General features: G+C 39.2%; 1 protein-coding gene across 1 annotated transcript in view; it reads left to right on the forward strand.

The window, feature by feature from the left end:
• TRPC4 (transient receptor potential cation channel subfamily C member 4) overlaps window positions 1–26,698 on the forward strand; it is a 164,989-nt gene that overhangs the window by 77,931 nt on the left and 60,360 nt on the right. The window contains exon 3 of the mRNA XM_075491999.1: window positions 10,251–10,769. Coding sequence (XP_075348114.1) covers window positions 10,251–10,769 — 519 coding nt within the window. The remainder of the gene's footprint in view (window positions 1–10,250; window positions 10,770–26,698) is intronic.

The raw sequence follows: 26,698 nt of genomic DNA on the forward strand, positions 1-26,698 counted from the left end.
GCTGGAGATTCTCCTTAGCTCTCCTTTTGCTGCTAATATATTTGAAGAAGTGTTTTTTGTTGCAGTAGCCAGATTGAGCTCTAGCTCAGCTTTGGCCCTTCTCATTTTCTCCCTGCACAGCCTTGCTACACCTTTGTAGTCCTCTTGACTTGCCTGCCCCCTCTTCCAGAGGTCATAGACTCTCCTCTTTCTCCTGTCAGCCAGGCGGTCTTCCCTGCCGGCTCGTCTTTCGGCACCTGGGGACAGCCCGCTCTTGTGCCTTTAGGACTTCCTCCTTAAAGAATGTCCAGCCTTCCTGGACCCCTTTGCCCATTAGGGCTGCCTCCCAGGGGACTCTCTCGACCAGTCTCCTAAAGAGGCCAAAGTCCGCCCTCCGGAAGTCTAAGGTGGCAGTTTTGCTGACCCCCCTCGCCGCTTCTCCACGTATCAAAAACTGTATCATTTCGTGATCACTCTGCCCAAGACAGCCTCCAACCATCACATCGCTTACAAGTCCTTCTCTGTTCGTGAACAAGAGGTCCAGCGGGGCACCTTCCCTAGTTGGCTCACTCACCAGCTGTGTCAGGAAGTTATCTGCCACACGCTCCAGGAACCTCCTGGACTGTTTCCTCTCTGCTGTATTGTATTTCCAGCAGACATCCGGCAGGTTGAAGTCCCCCACAAGAACAAGGGCTAGCGATCGTGAGGCTTCTCCCAGCTGCTTATAGAATAGTTCATCTGTCTCCTCATCCTGGTTTGGTGGTCTGTAACAGACTCCCACCACAATATCTGCCTTGTTGGCCTTCCCCCTGATTCTTACCCATAGACACTCCACCCTATCGTCACCATCATTAAGCTCTATCCACCATAACGACACCATACAAATAAAAAAAGAAAATGTACCAAATCTCTGCCTTCTACAATTAGTGGTCCTGTAGTGTCATCTCCATAACTCTCCATGCCTGGAATCCTTTTTGCCAAACCTACCTACTTTCACTTCCTGACAAGTCAACGACTACACAGATAGTTTCAACTGAAGATTTTAACAGCCTTTCAGTGCTTGAAAACAGGTTAAGAATCAGCTCTGAGGCCAGTAGTATAAATCTATTAAGAAGACTGGGAGGTTGAACAAATAGAACCTTTTTTAATTGAGCTAGTCTTGTCTTCTAAGGTCTAGAAATCCCCATAGCCAATTATCTTTACATTCGGCTATGCAATTTAATTTATGAAGTTAACAAATATATAAACATTAAAGGAGCAATATAAACAAACCAGTATCTTCTCTGCCTAGAGCAGCCTCTCAGGGGACAATTAATGGGTTTGCCCTTGATAAAACAGATTGAGAAGATCTGCGCTGTATATAAATATATGTATACAGATATATGTATGTAAGGGTTGGGAGTCAGCTCCTGATTCAGATGCCTGAAGCTGAATACAATGTAGCAGTAGAGCCAGGGGTCTATGCAGAGATATCTCCTGTGTCAGGGCAGCCTGCCTGTCCTCCAGCTGTGCTGCAAAGGGGTGGGACCCTCCAGTAGGTCTTGTGTCATATCTGTGTAGATCTCTCTGATTATCTAGAGTATCTTAAACAGTACTAGGTGCCTATGCCTAGGTACCTGAATCACTCCTTTAGTGTTCACATATAAGCCAGATATCTGAGCTCCCAATAAAATCAGTGAAGAGCTAGATGGTCTGCTGACCAAATGCAAGTGTCTACCATAAGCTAAGAAAAATAGTTCTCTGGACTCTACTGACTACATCAAGCAGGGGCCCAGCTCGGAGGCTCATATGTAGTGGCAAAGTGAAATGTGAGGCATCCTAGTATATCTGTGAGACATGTGTGGGCCTGGCAGTTATGACACAGGACCCGTGCAAGACGTGCCTGTGTGGACTGGTGACTGGAAGTCACACAGGTCACCTGGAGATATCTGAAATAGCACTGGACACCTACATGGGGGAAACTGAGATGAGCCCTAGATTTGCACTGGGTATAACAGGAGCTTAAAAACCTAATTCACATATAGACCCTATAATTAGGTGTTTAAATCTGGAGATAAATCCCATCCTGTAGGTTCATCTACAACATATTCTCTCTCTGACGGTGTCCAATGCAGAAACCTAGGAAAGACTTTAGGAACAGAACCACCAGAGCCCTATTGTTTAAAGAAAATCTTTCAAAGGCACAGCAGTTCCTGATGGACACAATCTTCTAGGCAATCCAATGCTGCAAAGTGGTCCACTGAAAAATATTTTCAAAGAGCCATTCTAGAGTTCTTCCTTGTCTGTGAGTCACTGTGCTGAAATGCAGTTACCTGGAACCTGCCTGTGGGGATACCTCTTAAATAAGTTGTAAGAAGAGTAGAATTCGAAAGACCTTTTCAAAGTGAACATTAGTCTTTGGGAGTCAAACATGCAATCATACCTGCTAATCTTTAAAATGAATGGCTTTCCAAACCTTCAGCCATGGGAAAACCTTATGAAAATTTAAAAAAAACAGAAACATGCCGCTGTTGAGGAGCTTGCACATGTATGGCCCTCAACATTCCACCATCAACTTTGCTCTTGTCATAGGATGCCCTATGTCAAACTGTTCTGTGAGCAGTGAACTTTATGAAATCTGATTTCTACACAGCTATGTGCATCACAATTGAATTTCCTCTGTTTTTAGTGTTATGAATGTTCATCAAAGGTTTTTAGGAGGCTGATGCACTCATAATATCCTTGTATGAGTTCTCTGGTATCTAGTAATATCATTGAGTTCACATTCCAGAATTTTCTTCAGATCTCAATCATGCATCTCTTTTAGGAAACCTGCAGGAATTTAGTATCTCTAATGTTCCTTCCTGTTAACATCCAGCTGGAACAGCCCAACAAATTCAAAAGTCACAATGGGGTGACTGACAGAGTCCATTAACATGATTACAGAGCTTACTTTTCTTAGACTACCAATTTAGCCTGCCAGTTTAACAACTGTTTTCTGGATGGAGGATACACATGTCACATATTGAACTGACAGAAATGTTTTAATTGTCCTTTATGCCAGTGCCAGGATCCACATCTTCACCCCCGACTGGCAGGAGGCAAAATTATTTCCCCTTTCAGTTCAGCTACTAAAACATTAATGAGCTTGGTAATAAAATATTATCTAAGTTTACTGGCTTGTCACAATGTGTGAGGCCTTCTGGCAGAAAAAAGGAAACCTGAAATATCCACCCTCAAAGCTTTACATTTCATATTGGGTACTGCCCAGATGCAGCTGAATATTTGCAGAAAACGCAAAAAGTCTGCCACCATTCTATTTGCTACCAACTAGCTTCGTGACATCAACTCTAAGTACAAGCAAGCTGGCTGACAAGATGAGATTTCTCTTCCCTATTCATTTAAACCTCTGCTTATTAAGCCTTTGTTACTACCGTGCACTGAATTGAGTAAAAATATACTTACATAAGCTCAAAGAAAAAACTTTCCATATCCTAAAGCACGTTAGGAATACCTCTTTACCCATTCATTACTAGGATACACTATATGTATAAGATGTGTACAGATCAAGATCTGCAATCAGTAAGCTCAAGAGGAGTACAACGCTAAGATCGGACTAACCTGAACAACTCGCTGTACTAAAGGATTTGAACCAATCCATTCTCCTTGGCACCAGTTTCAAAGGTGTCTTTCTAGCAATCTACCCTAAACTACCTCTAGCTAACTATTCTGCTCCTGGTCTTTCACTGCATAGGACAGGTTATAATAATGCATGCCTCTCCTATTTCTCTGTTGATCTCTTTGCAATGGAAATTCAAAAGGAAATTTTTGATTTCTAGTAATCTTCTATTGTTTAGCACTACATCTTTCCTAAACCTCATAAGCAGTAGCATTGTTCTGTTGATTCTTACATGCAGGGAGGATCTTAAAGTGTCTATCGTTAAGGCATTGAACACAGCTGAGAATATCATTAAGCTGTAATAATATTCAGTTGTTAATCGTTTGCCTCTCAAAGGAAGTTCCATTTTTCACTGCTAGCATAGTTGCATGAGCCTTGGTGTCCTTTATCCACTTCAGAAATGAGTCCTTTTTTTCATCTGTGAGAGCTGAAAAACTTATAGTATGGTTCAAAAACTAGAGCTGCTGCTAAATAACAAACCCTGTGTCCTGAGGTCCAAGTAAGTTGTCGAGCTGCTACTGCCTGAAGTCATATTTATGTGTTTTCTTACCCTCAAGAATCCACCACTTTTTCCATTCATAATATCATTTGGAATGTGACAGAAGATACTTCCATCTCAAAACTGCAGCCCAAAGAAACCTTCCCACCACAAAGCCTCAGCTTGTGGTTAGGATTTCATTTTGGCTTGTCAGTCCTTTCATTCTGCTGTGAACCACATCCTATAATTTAACACAATAGGGATGTTTTATGGTCTTATGTGTCTAACATTTAGAATTTTAATTTAAGTTCTTAATATATTTTATATAAGAATCAATATTTTATTTTTTTAAACACACTTTATTTAAGATTCAATATTTTATTTAAGACCCAAAAATATAAGCATCACTTAACCTCAAATATGTACTGCCCCATTTTTATCATCTCTGTTGCTTGTGGTTAGACTCCAGAGAAAAGAAATCTGGAAGACGAGCATTAAACAGCTTGACAGCATTAAGCTGAACTGTGGGTGTGAAAATGTTAAAGGACACAATTTGTAATGAAATCTTATCTGCTGGACTTAGGCAGCATTTCAGATGTTTAATTAGTATTTGAAGTGTGCATTCTTAAGAAGTTACAATATCTCTAAAAAATTTCATTTCACATTCATACATTTACATTTAGTCCTCAGACTTGTCAGTTAACTTACAGTGCTTTAGAGCAAGGGTGAGGTTTGTGGATACATCTGTTCCCTACAAAAAAGAAGAGATGTGGAGGCAGAATTTTATAAAAGAAAAGAAAATACTTCAGTAGCACATTAAGAGCGTGGTACTTACCTTTAGGAAATGTAATGAGTCCAAGGACAATAAACAAGTTGAACCCTTTCCAGGAAGGCCAGGGAAGCTGCCTACAGAAAGCAGAAAATGACAATATACCAGACGGGTATTGCATGGCTGGTGTCACACACACTTCTCTGAAATGATGCTGTCCCTGAGCTCAGCTTGGCAACTTCCATCCACTTGCCCGCCTTACACACTCGATGGCCAAACAATGTGCCAGCTGTGCAATGTACAGCGAGCACCCTGGGACCGGGAAAAGGCCTTTCGGCCAAATCTGGGGCCGCCATTGCAGGCCTGCAGTTTGTGCAGTCTTGTGAGGATAGTTTCAGCACAACTTTCAGGATAGGCTGTGTACAGACCCCTTCAGTGGTGTGACAACTGAATTCAAGTTATCTTGAAGTTATATCTTGAAGTTATTCAAGTTATCTGGTAGTTTATCAGTGACTTAGTGCATGTGAAAGGAGTTGGGGGTAGGAGGATTTTTTTAATCCTTCCTGGTGGAACTAATTCCATCATCATAATCAGGATGTACTTCAACTGATATAATAATATGAAACCAAAGAAAAGAAGAACTCAACAAATCAGAATGTAAATCACAAAACTGTATATGCATAGGGATAACTTGTGTGCTGTGAGCTGTACTGAAATGTAGAGTTCAGCATTTTCAACGTGTTTGGCTGATGACAGCTATAGAGCAATAGTGCTGAAGCAACTGATGAACTTGATGACACATCTTTATAATACTAATTTCCTTATATAATGTGGTACTGCATGAGATGACGTATGTATTCGTCTTGTTATCTGTCATATATTATTTTTTTTCTTTGCTTTAGGTTTTTCCTCCAATCATGCTGTCATGATTGACATGGCTCAGAAATTTATTCACCTAACTACTTGCAGCCATTGCAGGATTTGCTCTCCTTTACAAGCAAAAGGCAAAATAATTGTAAATAAATAAGCAAAGACAAGAACCAAGCAAGCTATCCATTTGCCCAAAGAAATAAGTTGCTTGACGTAGATTCTGAGCTCTTGCACTTAAAAAGTAGGTAAATGAGCACTGCAGTTTTTAGTCTCTCTGCTAAGATATTGCAGTAATGAGAGCCATTGTGAGACATTTAGATGGAGACATGGGTGCACCTGGGGTATCGGTTCCTCCTTTTCCAAACTGACTGTTATCTTTTTTTATTTCCTGGATATCTAACAGATCATCAACAATCGATCTCTCTACCTTGGTGTCATAGGGACAGAAAATGTCTCAGACCTAACTGGCATTAATTTAGCCTAGATTTCTCTTTCTGTCATAGCAAAGGGGCTTGTCTTCACACAGACCATACAGGGAACTTAAACACATATTGAAGAGGGCTGTTCCACTTGGTATCTAAAAGAATTGTTAGATATCTAAGTCAGACTGACTCATTCCCACTTACAGTAAGTGCAGGGAAAAGGAATGCAACAAAAAATCTCATGTCCTTGAGCACTGAAATGTACAGACTTTGAGCTATGCTTTCTTTTCTGTTTTGTTTTCTTTTTGCCTACTCATCCCCGTGCAGATATGCATACAAGTATGCACAGTCACCAAACTGCTATGCTTAACCTTATAAATAGTGTTGAAGTAGAAAATTTTCAACAAAATGTAAGAAGGGAAAAATCATTTGACCTTTCTAAGTTTAAGCAGCCTCACACTTGACATATTAACTCCGAAGTGTATAATATATTCAACACCATTGCTAAGCCTTGGGGAGTCACAGTGACTGTAAGACCTATTAGTTTTCCATCCTCCCAGGATTTAAGGAAGATTCATATGTTTTCTGTGAGTGTTCTGTCAAAGATTTAGATTGTGTGGCTAATATCAGTGTGTGCAGGTTATTTCTTTTGGCTTCTTTAAAGAGAATTATTTTCCAGTAGTTTGAAAGTAAAATTCATTGTAAGTCTGGTGACTTCAGAGCAAGTACTTTGGGTCAACAGTTAAATGTTGAAATATTCTGAGTGTCATGAGAGCACTCAGAACTTCAAAAGATAAGTACTTCATTATGCTGCAGATGAGGAAATAATTTGATCTTATTGCTTTGGCATTCTGTATATCTTTGATTTAAATGAGTAGGAGATCTTAAAATAGGAGGTAAAGGGTTAAGGGTTAAACTCATGATGTAATTAAAGTTGCAGTCTTAGGGTTTGCCCTTTAAATTTAAATGTTTCTGTAAGTTAAAGCTGAAATTCTTTAATATGCAGTTCTATATTTGGGTAAATTCTGATGGTATGAATTCCAAAATGTGTGCATTAGTGGTATAGCTGAGTTACCTTAAGAGGAAAGGTTTTGATAAGCTATGAGACAAGCAGCTTTTGACTTAATGGACCCTATGTACAAGTCAATCATTGTAATGCCATGTAGTTTGAAGCTGTGTCTCTGTTAATTTTTCAGAGAAGATGGTGGTTAATGACATGTTAAGAAAGCCTTCAGTTCTGGCAGGGCTTGAAGCAAATATTAGGTTACTACTGTCAGAAAGCGCAAAGATAATAACATGCTAAGTGACAGAGGAATACTCTCAGTGGTTGGTGAGTTTGCAGTTATAGGTTTGTATACTTGAGTCTTCTGCCCTTGCAGGTCTCTACTCCCTGGTACCCAGACCCTGGGGCCAAGGGGCAGAGTACAACACATCCCTCCCTGTAAACCTTTTTCAGACCTATGATAGCCCAAAAGCTCACTTCTACTAATGCAAAGTTTGAGCCTGTAGTGCCATTTTAATCTCTTTGTAGCCTCAAAAACATTGACCACAGTTGCAATTTGGAGAGCAGAAAAAGTGTGTGTGTGCACATGTGTACTCTCTTTTTTTTCTATATGATATGTAAGTAAAAGAGAAGATAAATCTAAGAGTACAATAACCAGTGAGGTTTGGGGTTGGAAATGGGTCTCATTTTCCCCATTAACACCACAGACAGGTGAGAAAACAGATAGGGATTTCAAGCCCCAGTCCACCCCAGTCCACACTGGACAGGAATAGTGAAGCGATCTGGGCACATGGGCATCCCTGGGAGGGCTCTACGCAGTGTTCAGCCTGGAGGTGAGGGATGACCAGAGGTGCCCTGGAGGTTTCCAGCACTGTGAGAGACCTGACAGAGCAGTGTGGACGTAGCCAGAGAGTACTCTGAGAAGACACAGGCCCAGGTTGTGTTTCTTGTCCTGACTGCAGCTGAGATCAGGCACAGCGCACAGACCTTCTGCTTGTTCTTGTACTTGAGTGTCTCCCCCATCCATACGTACCTTCAGGATATTCTCAGCCAGGTTCCTTACCTCCTGAGTAATTTTAAACCCATATTTCTCTGTATGCCTGCACACACTACACTATTTCATTTGCACCTCAGAATAAAGAAGAGAAAAGCAGAAGAGAACTTGCTCAGGAGCTGCTCGGCTCACAACCGCTGGTTGTAAACATCTCCCGTAAGCCTGGGGGGAGGACTGTGAGGACGGCTGCTCCCTCTGCATGGGGTCATGAGGGTGGGTGGGCTAGCTCAGGCATTCCACAGCCCTGCTCTAAAATGGACTCCGTGCCAGCCTTACCCAGTGCCAAGCTGAGCATGCATGTTTGAGTGCGTGGGAAGGGAGAAAAGGGATTTCCGCCCCTTGACTCCACATACCTTCTCAGAATCTGGCACAGCTTCTCGAGGTCAGCAATACGCCATGGCCAGGCAGGGACTGTTTCCCTAGGGATGTGTGATTACAATCCTGAATGCAGGATCTCCAGTCTTGACTTCCCACCCCATTTTACATGAATAAGTGACCACCTCCCAAAGTAATTCTCTCATTCAGCTAATTAGTGCTTCAGGCCCTGTTTTACAGCCCACACACATAGCAGCTCTTATACATGGACACAGTTGCATTGAACAAACATGAGCTGTTTTACATGCAGAACAGCTGAAAAATGTACAACATACAGTGTCTTCATTAGAAAGAGGGAGAAAAAGATCCATGATCTATGGATTTTATTTATGGATTTAGATCCACAGACTACCATTTCTTTTCAGCTTCATTTCATTCTAGTTTTCTTTTCCACTGAGTTTCTGCCTGATTCTGTGCGTTTCATTTCTTGCTCTGCTTCTTTCCCTCCCAAGGCTCTAAACATAGCTCATTTCAACTCATTCTTACACTGTTCTCACATGCTTTACCTGTTTCCTGTTAACGTCTCTTCTTAGCTATTTCTGTTTTTTCCACCTGGCAACGAGGTCATTCTTCTGTCATAAGACTTTTAACAAACATATTTTTCCTCCCTCCAGTGGCCATCTATTTCCCTAGCCTTCAGAAAACTTTTAGTCAAATGTTTTCCCTTTTTCTTCCTCCTAAAGGAGCATCACTCAGAGCACCTTGCTGATGTGGATTGAGTTTGTACTTGGTTATTGAGCTATGGACCAAAGACATTCCATAAGTGATGCTGCCAATGCCATTTTTTTTATTTGGCATTGGCTAATTACACTTACATGGCTTCATCACACTAGTGTCATGACCTGCCTTGATCTGGGAAAGACTTTAGAGTCTGGTATTGTAAAATAAAGAAACAAGCTTAAAATGAAAGACCTTACAGTCTTCTGATAAAATATAGAAACACACTAGAAGACTGAAAATACAGAAATGCACACCAGAAGAGGCTTTAAAAATGCTCTCTTGGGGCCCTTGTTCTACCAACTCTCCCATTTTCCTTTAAAGAGGATATGTTTGTTTGCGCATGTGAATGTAGAACTGAGCTTTAAGATGTTAAGCTCTTTGCAGCAGGTATCTTTGTTTCTCTACACAGTCATATTTCCAACCTTCTCTTTAAGAAGACATATCTCTTCTTTCTCATTTACTTGCCCATTTTATTTTATAACTCTAACTTGTCTGTGTCCTGTTCACTGCTTCCTTCAGAGAATCACAGTTCTGCCCCCATGATTCTTTCTTCCCTATAAAACTGAGCTTAACCAGTGAAAGATGAGAAAGCATTTCCATCTTGTTCAAGGGACCCAACAGGAGCGTTTGTGTCTGACTCTTCCTTGTTTATCTAATCATTTGCTCTAACGAATCATCGCCCATGGGCTGTTTACGTGCAAACAGGTTTTATGAAAAATCACACCCTATTTATGGCAATTTATTAACTGGAAAGAGGCTATCTTAGCTAATTGGATTGTTATGTTTAAAGTGTTTCCTTCAAGTCTGGCCAGAAGCAAAGATCCATCAGTAAGCATACTACCTGGTAAACTATTCGTAGCTTAATTTTCTATACCTCTTGTTCAATGAAGAGGCCTGTAAGGGTTTTTGCCTTTTTTCACAGGTGCCACCAGTACTTCTGGACAAGCAGTTTTCAGAATTTACACCGGATATCACACCCATTATTCTGGCTGCCCACACCAACAATTACGAAATCATAAAGCTCCTTGTGCAGAAAGGGGTCTCTGTGCCCAGGCCACATGAAGTCCGCTGTAACTGCGTTGAATGTGTCTCGAGCTCAGATGTGGACAGCCTCCGCCACTCTCGATCCAGACTCAATATCTACAAGGCTCTGGCAAGCCCATCTTTGATTGCTTTGTCCAGTGAGGATCCTTTCCTTACCGCTTTTCAACTGAGCTGGGAGCTGCAGGAACTGAGTAAAGTCGAAAATGAATTTAAGTCGGAGTATGAGGAACTGTCACGGCAATGCAAGCAATTTGCAAAAGATCTCCTGGATCAGACACGGAGTTCCAGGGAATTGGAAATTATTCTTAATTACAGAGATGATAATAGCTTGATAGAAGAACAAAGTGGTAATGATCTTGCAAGATTGAAACTGGCAATTAAGTACCGTCAAAAAGAGGTGAGTGTGCTGGAGCATATTTAAGCATATTTAGTAGTAGTAATGTGATAGATAATAGCCTGAAATACATCCCTTTAACTGAGACAAATTGCTGCTTATCTCTTTTTGTTCTACAAGGTCTCTTCTTTTTTTATATTTTTAATTAGATGAATTTGAGTAGCTGTTATAGTTTGATAGTATCAGAATTTAAAATGTTCTGTTATAGCACAGATTCAAAGAAACTTTTTTTCTTTTGCACCTGAATACATGTAGTCTCCAGTAGTTGTGGTCTGAAGTGCTCTTCAATAATAGGATGAGAAATATATACAGCATACTTCAAATTAACTTTAATTGTGTCTGACAGGAAAAGGAGGCTATGTGTTTAAACACCTTTAAAATACTACAGGTACAAGAGGTTTCTTCAAGAATAGCTATTATAAATAGATACTGAGACATAAGATTAATAGCAATGCATGACTCCCCAAAACTTTGACATTCAGACTCTTTTTCATAAATAATCCAAAATGGAGATACCTGAGTATTGGTTTCCATGACAGTTAAAAATTCATGAGTTTGCTTCACTGATATAGATATTTAATTAGAATCAGAGGATGTCTGCATTTCTTTTAAAAATACTCAAGTTCTTACATGCATGCAAAAGCAAAAGAATCAAGACAGAAAAATGAGTTAGGAAGACAGTTCCCCCGATATTTCCAAAACTTCACTTGATCCCTGCTCATCGTCATGTCAGAATGTGTTTTATCATCTCATTTGGAACCTGTACATCCAAAATCAGCTGAACTGTGGAAGCGTATAGGCAAGACAAATGCCATTAATAATTAAATGTTACTTGTTCATATAAAATATGGCAAAAGCTTAAGAAACTACTGTGTTATATTGAACTAGTCTATCCATCACTGCTAAAGCTCTGTTCTGCAAAATATAATAGTAAATGCATTAATATATTAAGTAGGTTAGAAAGGTTTGCGGCAGCAATAACCAAATGTAATGATTCTGTTGTCCATTTGAAATACAATTTAGTAATGCTAAGAAGTTATCACGAAGGTAGGGACCTACTGAAGTACTGCTGGAAAAATATCTCAATTGGTCTCTGACTTCATATGTCTTCTAATAAGCATTTTTTCCTTCAGGAAATGTATTGCATAATTTTATATTTGATAGTATAATATTTTAGGCAACATATTCACTGCCTTCGTAAATTATTTTCAGATGGTACTATTCCAGGCTTTTCTTAACAACTACTATTTCTATTTCTTGAAGTGCCAATCCTGTGCTACAGTCATTTAAGACATTCTAGCTTGGACTTCTGTTTTCCAAAGGATTCATGCATTGAAATAAAATTCTGAGCTCTCATGGTTTTATTTTTTAAACCTAAATACAAAGCTTGAATTTTCTTAATTTGAGATAGAGACAGTGAGAGACATCTGTAGGGTGAAATGTGTTTTATAATTGCATCTGATTCCCATGCCTATTTAAATTGCAGTAATACAGCTGATTACACTTCATTGATTCTTCGCAATAGCAAACAGTAAAGCAATACTGATTTAGTGCAACAATTCCAAATCAGTGGATCTTTTATATTTTACATATATTTTCCATTTCTATAAATATTTCCCACTATCCCTACCATTTGAGTCTCCCTGAAGTAAAATCAAGTTTTATTAGATTCTTTTGCTGTGTTCCTAAATGTATTCCCTACTAGATGCTGGAGCAAATAGTAGACACTGTAACTGATCAGTCATTTTATTTCTGATTGTTACAACAGTATTCTGGTAAGTACAGCTCCAAGGTCAAGAAACTTACCTCAGGCATAACAAATGCTTGGCTTCTGGCTGTCCTGGTGCATATAGATCATGATGAAAACAGATCAGAAGGGTTTCTTGTGTTAAGGATGTTACAGGAGCCAGTGAATCCAGCAGCCTCCAGGGTCTGGGGATTCTTTTGGCCCGGGCACTGGAGCCCAAGCAGGAGCACCTGGAGACCCTGGGGTCTCTGTCCCAGGCACAAGCACACTGACTGGCCCTGCTTACACAAGACCAGTCCCTTGATTGCCTTCTCCTCTCCATTTTGCCATGCTTGTTCTTCCTTGATCCTTCCCCACCCTTTACCTGTCCCCTAAACATCCCATAATAAATTTTACATAATCCCACAAGACCCCTCTGATATCCCATAATAACTCTGAATTTCGCATGAGTCCCATGAACCCTCTCAAACATTCCATAATACTTGTGATAATGTTTTCCCCTCCTTACGATCAGTTACAAAGTTGAGGTTGACCCTCCTTGAGGCCGATGCAGCCGGTCCTTTAATGGCCCATTCGTCAGAGGGTAAAGAGTCTTGGCCTTCGTCATTGTCTCTGTTATTCCCTGGTTTCTGTGTTGAATTTATCACTTTTCTTGTTGTTTTCTATTTCTGTTATACTAATTAGCCCTTAACCAGATAATTAAATGAACAAATAATTGAATGAACCAGATGCTCTCACATTTCATATACCCTTACACTACAACTATCCAAGGTAAGCCTGATGGCAAGCAGCAGAGGCAACTTATAAATCTTATTTTAAAAATGGCAGGAAAAAAGTGTGGGCTAGATTTTAACTAGCCCATTAATATATTATTTTGGATTTAACCTGTTTAAAAATACTGGTTTGGGGTGATACATCTGCTTCCTCTGCCCTATGTGTCTCAACCACCAAGAGTCAGTTCTCCACCAAAGACTTTTCTATTTTGACAGGAGCAAACATGGATTTGTGGGGTTTTTATGCTATCAGTTCTAATTATTGTCTTTCTTTCTCCTAAGTTGCCTGATATCCTGCAATATAATAATAAAAAAAAAACCCAGCCCAAACCCCCCCAGCAAAACAGCAAAAGAGATAAGAATGCATTGTCTTCCCTTCTTATATTACCACCCATCCCTAACATCTCAACCTTTATTCATGCTGTTACTAAAGGACATTGTAATGCTGTATTGGGGCTGAGGTCAGAGCTCCATGAGTAAGCAATCAGGTCTGGTTGTTCAGAAAATCCAGTCGAAGTCCAGAAATCACAGCTAAAAGTATCAAAATAATGAAAAATGAAGTCACATAGAATAGGAACACGTGTCCTTTTACACTGCTTTCACAATTAATTGCTCAGGAGTTAAAGATTACTTTTTTTCTTTCAAGTTGAAAATAACACCAAAAATTATTAACAGTAATTCCTCTTGGCATTAATAAGCAAGTGAGTATGAAACACATTAGAACTAAACCTTTTAAAGGACTGGAGCCCTTTACAAATCTCAAAGACACAAGATTGGGTAGGAACAGCAGATTGAGGGTAGTTGTAGGAGAAGCAGACCAGTGGACGGTGAAGAATTTTCATTGTGTAAAGAAAGGAAAATTGACAAACATGAGAAAAGGTAATTACCGAGCTGGGAGTTGTTGAGGAGTTTCAAAATGATATAGTGTTTGATCAAATGTAGATCTAGAAATACCTTGTAATGAACAGAGAAAGGCTTTTAAAAGTGAAATGATTAACCAGAGAGTATCTGCCAGCATGTACATTTTGTGTGCTTACCCACAATTTTTTTTTAGCATACTACATGGGACAGAACACCCAAGGTACCATTTTTTTTCTGTTCATTTTGCACCGCTGATGCTGTTTGATTATAAGGAAAGACACGTTGCTGATGCTTATGGTGCCTGTTTCTGACACCTACTGTTGCCTGGGCTACAACTAGCAGCAGACAAGAGAGATTCCCTGAAGTCATGCAACCAGTCTGCATTGGGCACAAACATTTCATTGTCTAATTATCTACTGTATAATATTATCTCAACTAAGGGAGAGTTTGGTTTTATGAAGGCTGTCACTTACAATTTCATTGTGCTGGATTCTAAGCACACAATGAGCAATGAGAAATAGTCTTCTGTTTTCCTGAACCAAATAAAAATGTTATCTGGTTCAACTGGAGTTTCATTCAAGGATGTAGAAGGGAAATCCCTGATTCCATGTATGATTCACAAGCAGAAGTTATTCTAGCTGTAGTAATAATAATAATATGTCATTCTGAGTTTAAGTAATTTGCAAAACCCTGGTGCAACAATTGCAATTAAGTAGCAGAGAATAGTAGCAGTCTATAATAATTAGTAGACAGTCATCTTTGCCACTAATTACAAAATGCATGTTCTGTCTCATATATATTGAGAGGTTTTAATAGAGAAATCACAGCAAAACCCCAGTGTCTCTCACTCTTCAGTTAGCTTTCTTTTAGTTTTGGTTCTGTTTAGGTCTTATGCGTATCTCTGCACACATGTGAAAGAGTGCTTACTAAAAGGCTTACCAATTTTCCCGTATATGTGAAATAAGGGGGGGGGGGAGATTAAGAGACTGAATCAATATCCTCTGGTTTCACAGTAAATTTAATTAGTGCAACTTAAATATTTATACTAGTAATTTATATCTCTGTCTCGTCTTGCCCCATACTAACTGTCCCCTGTCTTTTAAGCTATAGCTGTATAACCTCAAACATAGTAGCAGGGTGAGGTTATAATTATTGGCAGTATTGTCTCATTTTGCTTTGTTATTAGACATTCTGATATTGACACAGAGGAAATATGAATTTTTAAGGATATAACTGTTAACCTTTCCTCTCTCTATTTTCAAAGGAATAAAGACTAGCTGCTTTTGTTTTGGTTTGTTTTTTTTCCTTTTTCTTTTCCATTCTTAGTTTACTCCGATCATCTTTCACTTCCTCTTTAAGTACAAGATCATTAGAAAATTTGGAATACTTGATATGAGCAGGATGTAAAGTAGGTTAAATTCTGCACATTTCAGTTTGACACTCTTGAAACATTTTAATAAGCTTTTTTCTGCCATTATCTTTAAAAACGAAAGTAAATACATAGTTATAGCATCCATGCATGGTTATGTATCATGTTGAGGTATAGATAAAGAAGCAAGAACTAAATTTGCTAAAAGATACATTCAGGAAGGATCTTTTTGCTGATCCTGAATTAACTTTTTCAAAGGATTGACTTAAAACATACAACCATTTCTAAATTTTCATTTCTCTTTTCAGTACATTTATTTCGAGCTGAATAATCAATGTTTACCAAAAATTTGTTTGCTTACCTACTAAAACTCTCCCAAATGCCTCTAGCTGGTCTTGTAACAGTTCCCACTTCCCAGGGGCAGGCCCTGGCTTTCTGAGTTGTTAGCACCTGCAGAGCCTCAACTGGCAGCTCAGCCTCAACTCTGCCTCTTAGGCAGAGAAAGTCAAAGAGGGAGTGGGTTTTAACAATGTAACACAGTTAAAGACATTTAGATGTAATAAGAGTACAGGCTTTATTAAGAATTTCAGGGAAAATATATCAGGGAAATCAGCTTCAGACTAGCTTGCTCACTTATTTGCAGGCAGACAAGAAGTGAGACAGGACTCCCCCACCGAGGAAACACACATAGAATCATGGATCAACTGTTTTTAACATAAATCTGTATGTTCCCATAAAACACACGCCAAAGATTACTGATATGAGCAATATCACTAAATTATTAATTGGTTAATTAAATCTTAAATACAATAATATGATATTCACATTTCATAAATTAATTCTTATTTTCTAGGAAAATAGTGCTGCAGGATAAAAAAAGTTGTTTGTTACTGATAATAAAAGCCATCTGTTTCTCCTGCTCAAAAGAGGACTTGTAAAAATGCAATCACCAGTTCTTCAGTAGTTTTCTATGCAAAATAGAGCCTCAGTGAAATGGAAATGTTTCACAATAATGTCACAAATTCAGTGAAATTTTCAATGAAAACATGTCAAATCATTTCAAATCTGTCATTTCATGTCGATGTCTAAACAATTCATTTCAATAAAGTACAGCATTTTGTTTGACGGCAGTTTCTTCTTACTTCACTTGGACTTTAACATTTTTGACAATGTAATGCTTATATATAATATAATCCATATCATGTTATTATACAAAGCAGTATAAATATGATAGAAAGCAAAAATTATTCCTTATCAAAACTGAGTATCTCAACAATGCCTAGAGAAAATAATTTTAAAGTACTGAAATGAAAAGTTGCCATGTTCTTAGTAATGTTTTTTAATGTTTAAACTGCCATTCTGTTGGGAACGTTGGCTTTTTATTCAGATATGGAATATAAAATAAGTCTGGCAATGCTGGAAATTTCTGTAGAGCTCCTCTGGCAACAATACAGTTTAAAGCCTAAGTAAGTCAAGCTTTGTGACTGTCTCAGAGAGTAGAATTTTCCTTTTAACCACAGATTGATTTTGAGTAATTTTAGTAGCCATTATAATGAATTTCTCATTAAAGTCTTTCAGATGCAAAAGCCTGAATTATTGGCTCTGCAAGCAGGAATGACTTTTGATACACAACATCTAAGAATTATCCTGTGTTTAAAAAAAAAACCCCACACCTGAAAGATAAACAGAAACACAGCAGCCATGTGTTAGCAAGTCACTGTGTATATGACTATTTGTCAAAAGACTGGAAATGTGCAGTCAGAAGTCTCCATGTAAAAAATAACAAAACCCCACAAAAAATGGACTCTGATAATATTTGGACATTTTTAACACCAAAGGAAGATGTGTTTAGTCTATGGATCCCATAACTGAGAGGAGTGATGTATGCACGTTTGGGTGCATGTCTCCAAAAGACCCACTTCTGCAGACTCTCAGCCATAGTATTCAAAAAGTTTGATAAACATTTTTCCAGGCAAGAGCAAGGTACTCTAAAACAGGTCATATGTTTGCTTTGTAAATCATGTAAAAGTCTCTGTGTTTATAGGTAAAGACTCCACAGATTGTTAAATAACATAAATTATGTAAGTAGCTTATCTGCTACACATACTTAAAGTCTTACTCTAATTGGTTATCTGTTACCTCAGAACTGAATGAAGTGTAGGTGTCCCTGTGGAAGCTGTACTTATTGCTGCTAGAAAAAAATGTTCTTTAATCACAGGGTGGGAGCACGTCTGCTTAATACAGCATTTAATTGTGCCTACATTTTAAATGCATGGTGAAGCAGTCCTCCTAAAGTATGTGAGCAAATTCCTTATACAGTCAAAAGACAGAGGTATGCACAGAGGGAGATCCTGTCTGCTCAAGATAAGACATCTATGTTAACTCCAGAGACATCTCTCTCTGCTCCCTTGGCTGGGTAAGGAAACAGGGCACTTCTTCAATTAGAAGAATTACTTCACTAGGCATTGAAAATGTAGATGCAAGTTAGACAGCTTATTCCGTCAACTGCAATTTCTGCCCTGTGGTAACAGAGATTTCAGATTCCGAAGGCTCGGAGCCCACATAAGGGGAAATGAATCTCAGCACTAACTTTTTAATGATGTCTCAGAAGGCATCCGTAGCCTTTGAATGCTATATGCCGCACACAAGTTGCAACCCTCTCATCACAATTCTAGTTAAACTATTCATGAACTGACACCAATGTCTTTTTATTTTGAACACTTGCTAGAAGTAATTAACTCAAGAGGAGGAAACTTGCTGTTAATGAAATACAGTGGAAATCTCTCATTTCAGTTCCTTTTCTGCGTCTTCCTTAAAGGAAATGTTGCTGGGATGTCTGCCTCAAGCAGGAACAACCAGTAGTGCATATCCCTAATCAGCAGTGCACAACCCTTCTGTTCGGATGTGACTGGCAGCAACAGAAGTTGGCGTTTGGTTTGAAGGAGTCACTACTAATGCACCTACAAGCTTTCCTACAAACCTGGGTTAGATTTAGCACCATGAGCTGATGTTTTTCTATTGACAGTAACAAAACATTTGCTTAGCAAACAAAATTTTAGAGAAAAAAAATTGTAGCAAGGTGAATAAATAAGGTAGTGCACAGGATTTCATTTTGAATGTAAATCTGTAACTATAGGAATTTACAGCCCTCTTTCCTCCCTCCATATACTTGCTGGAGATCTGGCTGTTCTTCCTCCCACCCCTGCAAGAGCACCTAACCCACAGCTCAGGTTAGTTAGTTTTGCTGGGTGATGAGCCCCGGCCTGAGCTGTGGTGGGATTTGCATCTGTCGGCTGCCTCCATTCCTGCCATGGCCTCCATCAGCCATTTCTGACTGCTGCCACCCCCTCCCTTGCGCAGCTCCTCCTTCGTGCTCCCCATACCTTCTGCCATAGCTGCACCAGCAGCTGTGCTTCACTCCTCACTGCAAGTCATTTTGGCAAAGCCCAAGAGCTTCAAATAATTTGTATTATTTCAGCTCTAGTAACTGCCCTTGTAGCATGAAGAGCTCATACAGACATCTAACTTGTAGAGGAGTATTTAAGTCCTTTCCATTTTTTCTGGGTTTTGGCTCCCAGGACACTCTTAAGCAACCCCTCCTCTCTCACATATCTTGTAGGAAGCTCTTACACAAAACCTTCTGTCCTCCTGTCCAAGATCTAACCCTTCCATGCCTGTGCTAGGTGCAATTGGCCTAAAGATCGAGTGACTGCTTAACCAAGGCACATTTGAACGTGCTGGCTGAAACTTCTGCATGCTGATGCAGTGCGAATTTTTCCACTGCTTGGCAGGACTCCTTCAATTAAGATAAACGTTTATTGAACAATAAAACAAGACAGCCAAAGCAAGCTTAGGCCTGTCTGCTGATTCTTTTAATCGACCTCCTCTTTGCTCCACCAGATGTCCACAGAGCATTCTTCTCTTCCCTCCTTACCCCTTGTTTTTGCTGTAGGCCTTTAGCTATCAAGATTAAAATAGTAAAGGGTTTCTTCATCGATTGCTTCCATCAATATGTACATCCATTATCAAACAAAAGATTTATGAGAAAAACAACCTTTTGTTATATGAACTCACTCTTGTGCCTCCAAAGAGATCAGATCTTTATTCAAATTTTTGAGTAGAGAATAAAACTTTCTAAACTTTACAACTCCAGGAGTTAAAGCAGAAAAATGAAGAGAGGTGTGGAGTGTGGCCCTGGTATGACAAACAGGAGCTTATGTTTGTGAAAGTCATATATCTTTCAAGTTTGACTGTTGGCATTTGAAATTCTAGGGTATTTTTCATACTGAAAAGAAAATGTTCACGCAAAACTATTAACAAGTCCTCCTTACAGAGGCAGTTGGCTTTCTTCTGCAAATAATAGAATGACATTCTTCCCTACTCTATTCCCTCTTCATCAGATCATCCTCAGGCCATCTACTTTGCCATGGTCCAGCAGTGTCTCCCATTCTCCTTTGACCCACTTCCTTCTAGCCCAAGACTTAATAAATTCTGATGCACAGTGGAGGTATCACAAGTAAGGGGAATTTGCCAGGACTCTGATAACGCTCATTTGAACTTTGAGCTTTCACAATCTATTATTTCATAGTTAGTCCAAATACTAGAATAGCTTTCAGTCAATAGTTTGGATTGAATGAGACAGCTGAGAAAATTAGGAACTCCCTTGGTGGTTATTTGGACACATAAAATATACTGGGAGACTCTCTATTCTTTTGATACTGTCTCAATAGCTTTCCCTTGTGATACATTTAAACATCCTTTCTCCTTTTTATTGGCACACTCCAGGAATCTCAAGATCCATATTTATTTCTTTGTCACCCTTTGTCTCCTCTTTTTTCTAACACTCCTTCCCTTGTCTTACTGAATTGCAGAGACTATTGCCCATTGACCATTCTGTATTGCCCTATCCACAGGGCTGATACCATTATAAATATTCCTCGACCCCATCCACTGCTGCTGCTTTTGCCTCCCAAATAGGGACAGAATGGACCCATGGCAGCAGGAGATAGAAGGAGCTTGAGGCTTAGAGACAATCATTCCCAAGGCTGAACACCAGGAGAACAGTGTCCCATACCCATGCAGTCTCACACGGTTCTGTTGAATCTTGTTTTCCCTAATTAAGTGACTCCATCTTGGGAGATCAAAAGGACTCCTAGGACCAAAAACCCTTGTAAAGACACATAGGTCATGAAAGGAAACTTTTCTTGTTTCCCAGGCTCAGTTACAGAAGAGACAGTACAGTTAAGTAGACAGAACAGTGGATTTTAGTCCTTCCTTTGCCACGAGCTTGCTCAGTGATTTTTGAAAGATGATTGCAAGTTAGATTAAAATATAAAGTATAGGTATTTGCAGCTTCTGGTCTAACTTTGTAAGTATGTAAACTTCCTAAGCATTTAAAAATTTCATGGAATAATCACTTGGATCGCTATCTGTGCCTGCTGGCTATTCATCCAGTCACTGAAATCCACGTACGTTGAGTTTCCTAGTGCCTTATTCATACCTCGGCCCCAAAAGGATTCCCAAAGGGTGACATGAACTCCTTCCTCTGTCTGAAGGGGTGCTCCCTGAGAGTGCCATAACCATGGAGAGTGCCCCAATTTACCCTGCCTTGGGTACTGAGATACTGCCTTGTCTCAGTCCTTTCTGATGAAGTCCACTTGTCATGTGCTTCAGATCAGCTTGCAAGGTGGACTTTGGAGCACAGCTAGCCCACAGTCTATACATAGCTTCAACATCAGTTTCCATGTCAGTCCCACTGGGTGGATCTTTGGTATCTTGTCTTTCCACAAGAACCCAGTGCTTTGATCTACGTGCAGCGGTGTGCCTTCAACCACTTACCACCCTCTATTATGTGTTGAGATTATAGGATCTTCAGGATATGTTTTGCAGGTTGTTTATGGGCTTTGTGCTGTCCCCAGCACAGTCAGGCCTTAGTTACAGATAGGGCCTTTTTGTGTTACTGTAACTTGTTGAGGGCAGTAATTACGTTGTAAGGCTGACTGCAGCCCTTAATGATGAAGGGTGAAGTAAATACAGCAGGAATCACTTTTTTTTTTTTTCATTTTTTAAGGCTTGTATTTTACTTGTTTTGTGGATAATGCATTCATGACACTGGCAAAACAAATAATCTAATGGTTCATTTCTGCTTAATGAATGAAACTAACCCAACCTACCTCAGCAGAAAGAGGGTACAGCTAGAGCAGCCCATGGTACTCATTGACTCAGCTTTGTGTTACTTGATAAAGCTTCTGCTTAGACCTGCCACAGAACTGCTCTATTTCTTATGCTTCAATTAAATTTTGAGGACTTTTTAAAGTTTGAATCTGCCTAAGAGAATGTCTCCTTGGTCCATGAAAGGGGATTTTTCTTTGTTTGCTTCTGTGAATACAGTATCATCCATTTCTTCACCTTAAAATAAAATCTTATCTTTCTTTTAAAACATGGCAACAAAGTAAAGATTATGCCTTTTGAGGGCAAAACTCTAGAAGAAATTGCTGTTGTTAGTTACAGCTTCAGTTGTCTGGAAAACAACACATCAATATCAGCTAAGTACTGTTGTGGGTCCTGAAGGAAGAACTGGAAAAAAGAAAAGCATGCTGAGTTTTTACTGAAAGATTGTGAAAAGCTTGCTAGTTTTGTTGCTTAAATAAATCAGTTTTATTTCATTAATATACTAATGAATATAATCAGTCTTTCTTCTACTTCTATGTTGCTTAACTTTCCTGGTAATTTCACTTATGTTTATATGGTGCTAGATTTACGGGACCTGACACAACTTAAAACCAGTGCAAAGGCATGCTGAACCAGAATAAAAAGAGGAGAGAACTGAAAACACTTTTTTTTTCAATGGTATTTTTATTAAATTTGGTCTCACAATAATGCAAGTAGACCATTTAGCAAGTTAAATGTGCTGCATGTCGTGCTTTGCAGACACACTCAGGAACTGATCTCTTTATCTGACATGTATCTGCTTTCAGTTTTCTTGGTTTTGTGCTTAGGCTAATGCTTAGCAAGACCAGGACAAAGAATTGAAATTGTAGACTCATTCTGGCTTGTACACTCCACGTTAGAAGGTGTGTCAGGGATTTAATAGATCAACAGTTTTCCTTTATACAATAACCCGTATTTCCTGTGTCACATATCTCAGTCTTGTGCAGATGTCTTGGATATACTTGGGCATCTCAAAGAGATGTAGGGATTGAAACCTCTGTAAGGTCTATGTGTTATTTACAGGTAAGCTAGGTGTGTAAGTGCCTGTTGCAGTCAATGGGTCCTGAACAGTGATTCAGCTGAACAGGCACTAGGGATCAACTTAGTTTCCTAAGCACAAGTGTCTAGTGTTATTTGAGATAACCTAAGCTATATGAGATGAATAAACAGAGCTGATAGATATGGAACAATACCTACAGAGGATATGTGCCATTCCAGACCAGGAACCAGAGGCCAGAATACTTCAGGATATCTGAAATAGCACTAGATGCCTGTATGTAGGTAACTGAATTGTATCTCCAGATGAAAGGTAAATTTCTTCCTAGGATCCATTAACTGCATTAACTAGATGGTCACTGATGATGGGAACTTAGTTAAGTAAGGCACACTACTTACATGTGCCTAAATTTAGGTGTTTCAACCTCAAACTGGATCCCTAGTCTGTGGTAGTCATTCATGGAGAGGAATAGGCACTTGTAGAATATTATTCTGTTCATCTAATCTAAAATGAGATTATTTGCCCTTCGGGGCTGCCTTTTCTCCCCATTGGCTTGTGAAGAGAGGTCCTGATGACTGTCTTAGACCATATTTTCTATAGCTAAAGTTATAATGGAATTTATTTCAACTTGGGTGTCCAGTTTTGCAATATTCTGAGTTTCTCTGCAATACTGTTATCTACTAGTGATAACGTAGGAAGGAAAATGCCTTCTGGCATCACCGTTTTATACTGTCACTTGCCCCTCAATACCTCTATACAACAGCAACTGGCAATGTTTCTTAGAGAACATAAGTCCCACAGCTGTGTGATTTAAGGACTGCTTCCCTTCTTTACAGCCAGTGACTTATCACTATTCTTGACCTGGTCCATACAACTATGTGTCCATTCTGGAGGGGCAGATTTCCCTGTCCTCTGCATGTGTGATTGAGTAGCATCTTGATAGTGCGAACTACTTAAGTTGCTGGCTTGTTTTGCCTCTTCTCTGTTCTCCCCTGACACAATGAATTCATTGGTATTTCCACTCAGTTTTTTGTTTCGTTCTTCGCTTGAATTCTGTAATCTCTATGGAATCTCCAAATAGGGTGTTCTATTCTTTTTTTTTTAATCTTTCTGCTTTAATTCAGGTCCTGCCATTCCAATTTGATATTTACTATTTTCATTATTGTATTTATATCAGATACTCCTCTAGTGAAAGATGTAAAGTTTAGCGAGGCAAAACGCTGAAGAAATTGTTGTTGAGATACTTTGCAAAAATAAGACGTTTTGAGGAAAGATTTTTAAAAAGTGAAAATTATTTTGCTAGGAGGAGAGTAGGCTCAATTGTGGGTAAGCACTTGCAAACAAGCAAGGACTTGATAAGGAAGGATTTTACAGAATGTTTTGAAGAACAGGGGAAAGCCAAAGGTGAATGCATATGAATAAGAGAAGTAACAAATCCAGAGCTGAAGATCCTCTGGTATGTTCTTTATTACATCAAATCATGGATTTTATGCTTTGAATGTGTTTCATTCCTGAATAATGTTGTAAAAATGTGAGGGTCCTTAACATTTGCGGGAGAGAGAGACCAATGCAGATCTTCAGCAAGCAGAAATTGCTGAAGGTCTGGAAAGTGCAACATGCCTATGCGCTGTTGCCCAAGTACAGGATCTGGCTCATTATTTTTTTAGGACGATGAAGAGGAAAAGGAAACATTTTGCTCTGCCTGCTGTGCAGAAAAGATAATAATATTTAATTACCAGGGTAATGTAGTCATTTAAATTAGAGGTTGTTCTAAATAGCTAACCTTAAGGGCTTCATTAGCAGCCCTGTTATGGTTCACAAAAAGACATGACTCAGTTATGCAACATTTGACATTAAGACAAGCTGAAAGTGTAACAGAAGGTAAAAAAGGTTTGACACATTATAAATAAAATTAGTTCAAGGCTTGGACTCTTTTTTTCTGCCCTCTTAATAGCATGTAGAAAGAAACTAGAAATAGCCATTCCTGTATTGTGGTTGTGCTATGAGTCCCTGACTCATTCCACATAACCTCAGGTATTTAACTAAGGTGCCTGTGTCAGCAGCCTAGCCTTGGGTCCCTTCATAGTCGATGGGAAGAGACAGACATTGCCAGACAGCAACTCAGTCCATCTAACAACAAAAGGATTTTTGTCACCACCTACGCTACTTACACTTATTGCAGAGGAGACATGGGATAACTAGTTGTGTTGTACAGGCTAAAAAGAAGGTAAAATCCTTTAAGAAGAATAGCATGTAATTTCTGGAAGGTAGGTGACAGTGGGCATAAGCTAATTTTTTTAAGTCTTGATATTCTGTTGTTCTGAGAACTGGAAAAGCCCCTTAGCTGAGACAGATGAAACTTGAGGGCCTGTTTACTGGAACCCCTTTGGCAATCTAAGATGCAACTTCCCTTCTAATGCACTATGTGATCTCAGGGTCTGCCTTAGCAGGTAAGTTCAGAGAGAAACCAAGTTTACCACAAAGACTTATCTATATTGTTTATACACAGTTACATATTTAGACTTAGTGGGCTTAGACTCACTCTAGGTTCATTGGAGGGGAAAAGCCTAAACAGATGATCTTTAAGATCCCTTCCAACCCAAACCATTCTATGATTCTATGACTCTATATTAAAAGTCTGTCTTGCTTTAGGGACAAGGCCTCACTCGTGCAATCTGGAGAGGTCGTATTTCAGTTATACAAATGGTCAAACAGTCTCAGATCAGCTTTTCCTAAGCAGTTTAATGTTTCCGGACCTGAGCTACATACAGATTAAGAGCCAACAATTTGAACAGAAATACACGAGCCTCAGAGTTCACTGCACTAATGTCAAGAACTAATGTTCTTGAATCTGCTCTTCACTTTTCAAAGAAACATAACTTCTCTTTGACCACCATGATCCATGTATCCACCTTACAGAGGAGCTGGCAATGTGTCCTTGGAAGATAGCTTTATAGGACTTGTACTGTTTGCACAGGCGACACCTTCCTCCTACCAAAATCAGGTGTTTGGGAGCCTCCGTCATGCCACGCTGGGACTTTTTTCACCAACGTACAGATGATTTTAGATTTTGTCTGGAGAAGTAAGCATCATGCAAAGCTGCATTTCAGAGGTTTTGTCTGAGGGAAAAATCCTCAATTTTACATGAAGATTCTCAAGATTAGATTGAAAGTTTTGCAAGAGATAACTGTTGTTAGAACTATGACAGCCTGCAAGACTCCACTTGTCTTGAGTCATTTCTTCATCATTATTTCCAAAGCTGGAAATCTGTAGTGAACTTATTCCAAATGAAAGTCAAAACCTTGAAATAAAAAGACAAAGCTTTTATATGCACTGAAAAAAATATTTTCATTCACTGTATGTGTCCCTGTTCTCAATACAAACATATTAGTCAAGTCACATTAAAGGTGAGTAGCATAATCACACCTGAATGAAGAGAGATCATAATTTTCATTGCAGTAAATTAAGGTTAGGTCTTTCTAACCTGGCTGTGAAAAATTGCTCTTTGCTCTGTACTAAACCTTGGCAAAAGTAGTCTGGGAGTAGGAGCACTTTTTGATTTCAGTGACAGATCTTTCCAGATATAATCATTGCAAATTACAGTGTGCAAATGATGGTTAAACAAGACCTTGTCAATACTTAAGACTAATTTGGTTTGAAGTTGGCTTGTTTTTCTGTTACACCTTTTTCAGTTAGAGTATACATACCTGATCACAGAAATGACACTTCAACACTAACTAGATTTGTGGCCAAAGAGATGTCGTTTACCTTGAATTTAGCAAGGCATTTGACACCATTTCTCACTATATTGTTGTATCCAAGTTAGAACGTTACAGTCTGGGTGGAAGAGCAAGATAAGTAAAAAACTTGGTGGATGATCAAACTCAGAAGGTTGTGGTTAATGGGTCATACTCTACCTGAAGACAGGTAAAAACTGCAGTGCTGCAAGGATATGTGCTGGCCCAGATTTATCAG

This window comes from Mycteria americana, chromosome 1 (assembly GCF_035582795.1).
Source record: "Mycteria americana isolate JAX WOST 10 ecotype Jacksonville Zoo and Gardens chromosome 1, USCA_MyAme_1.0, whole genome shotgun sequence".
Taxonomy (NCBI): Eukaryota; Metazoa; Chordata; class Aves; order Ciconiiformes; family Ciconiidae; genus Mycteria; species Mycteria americana.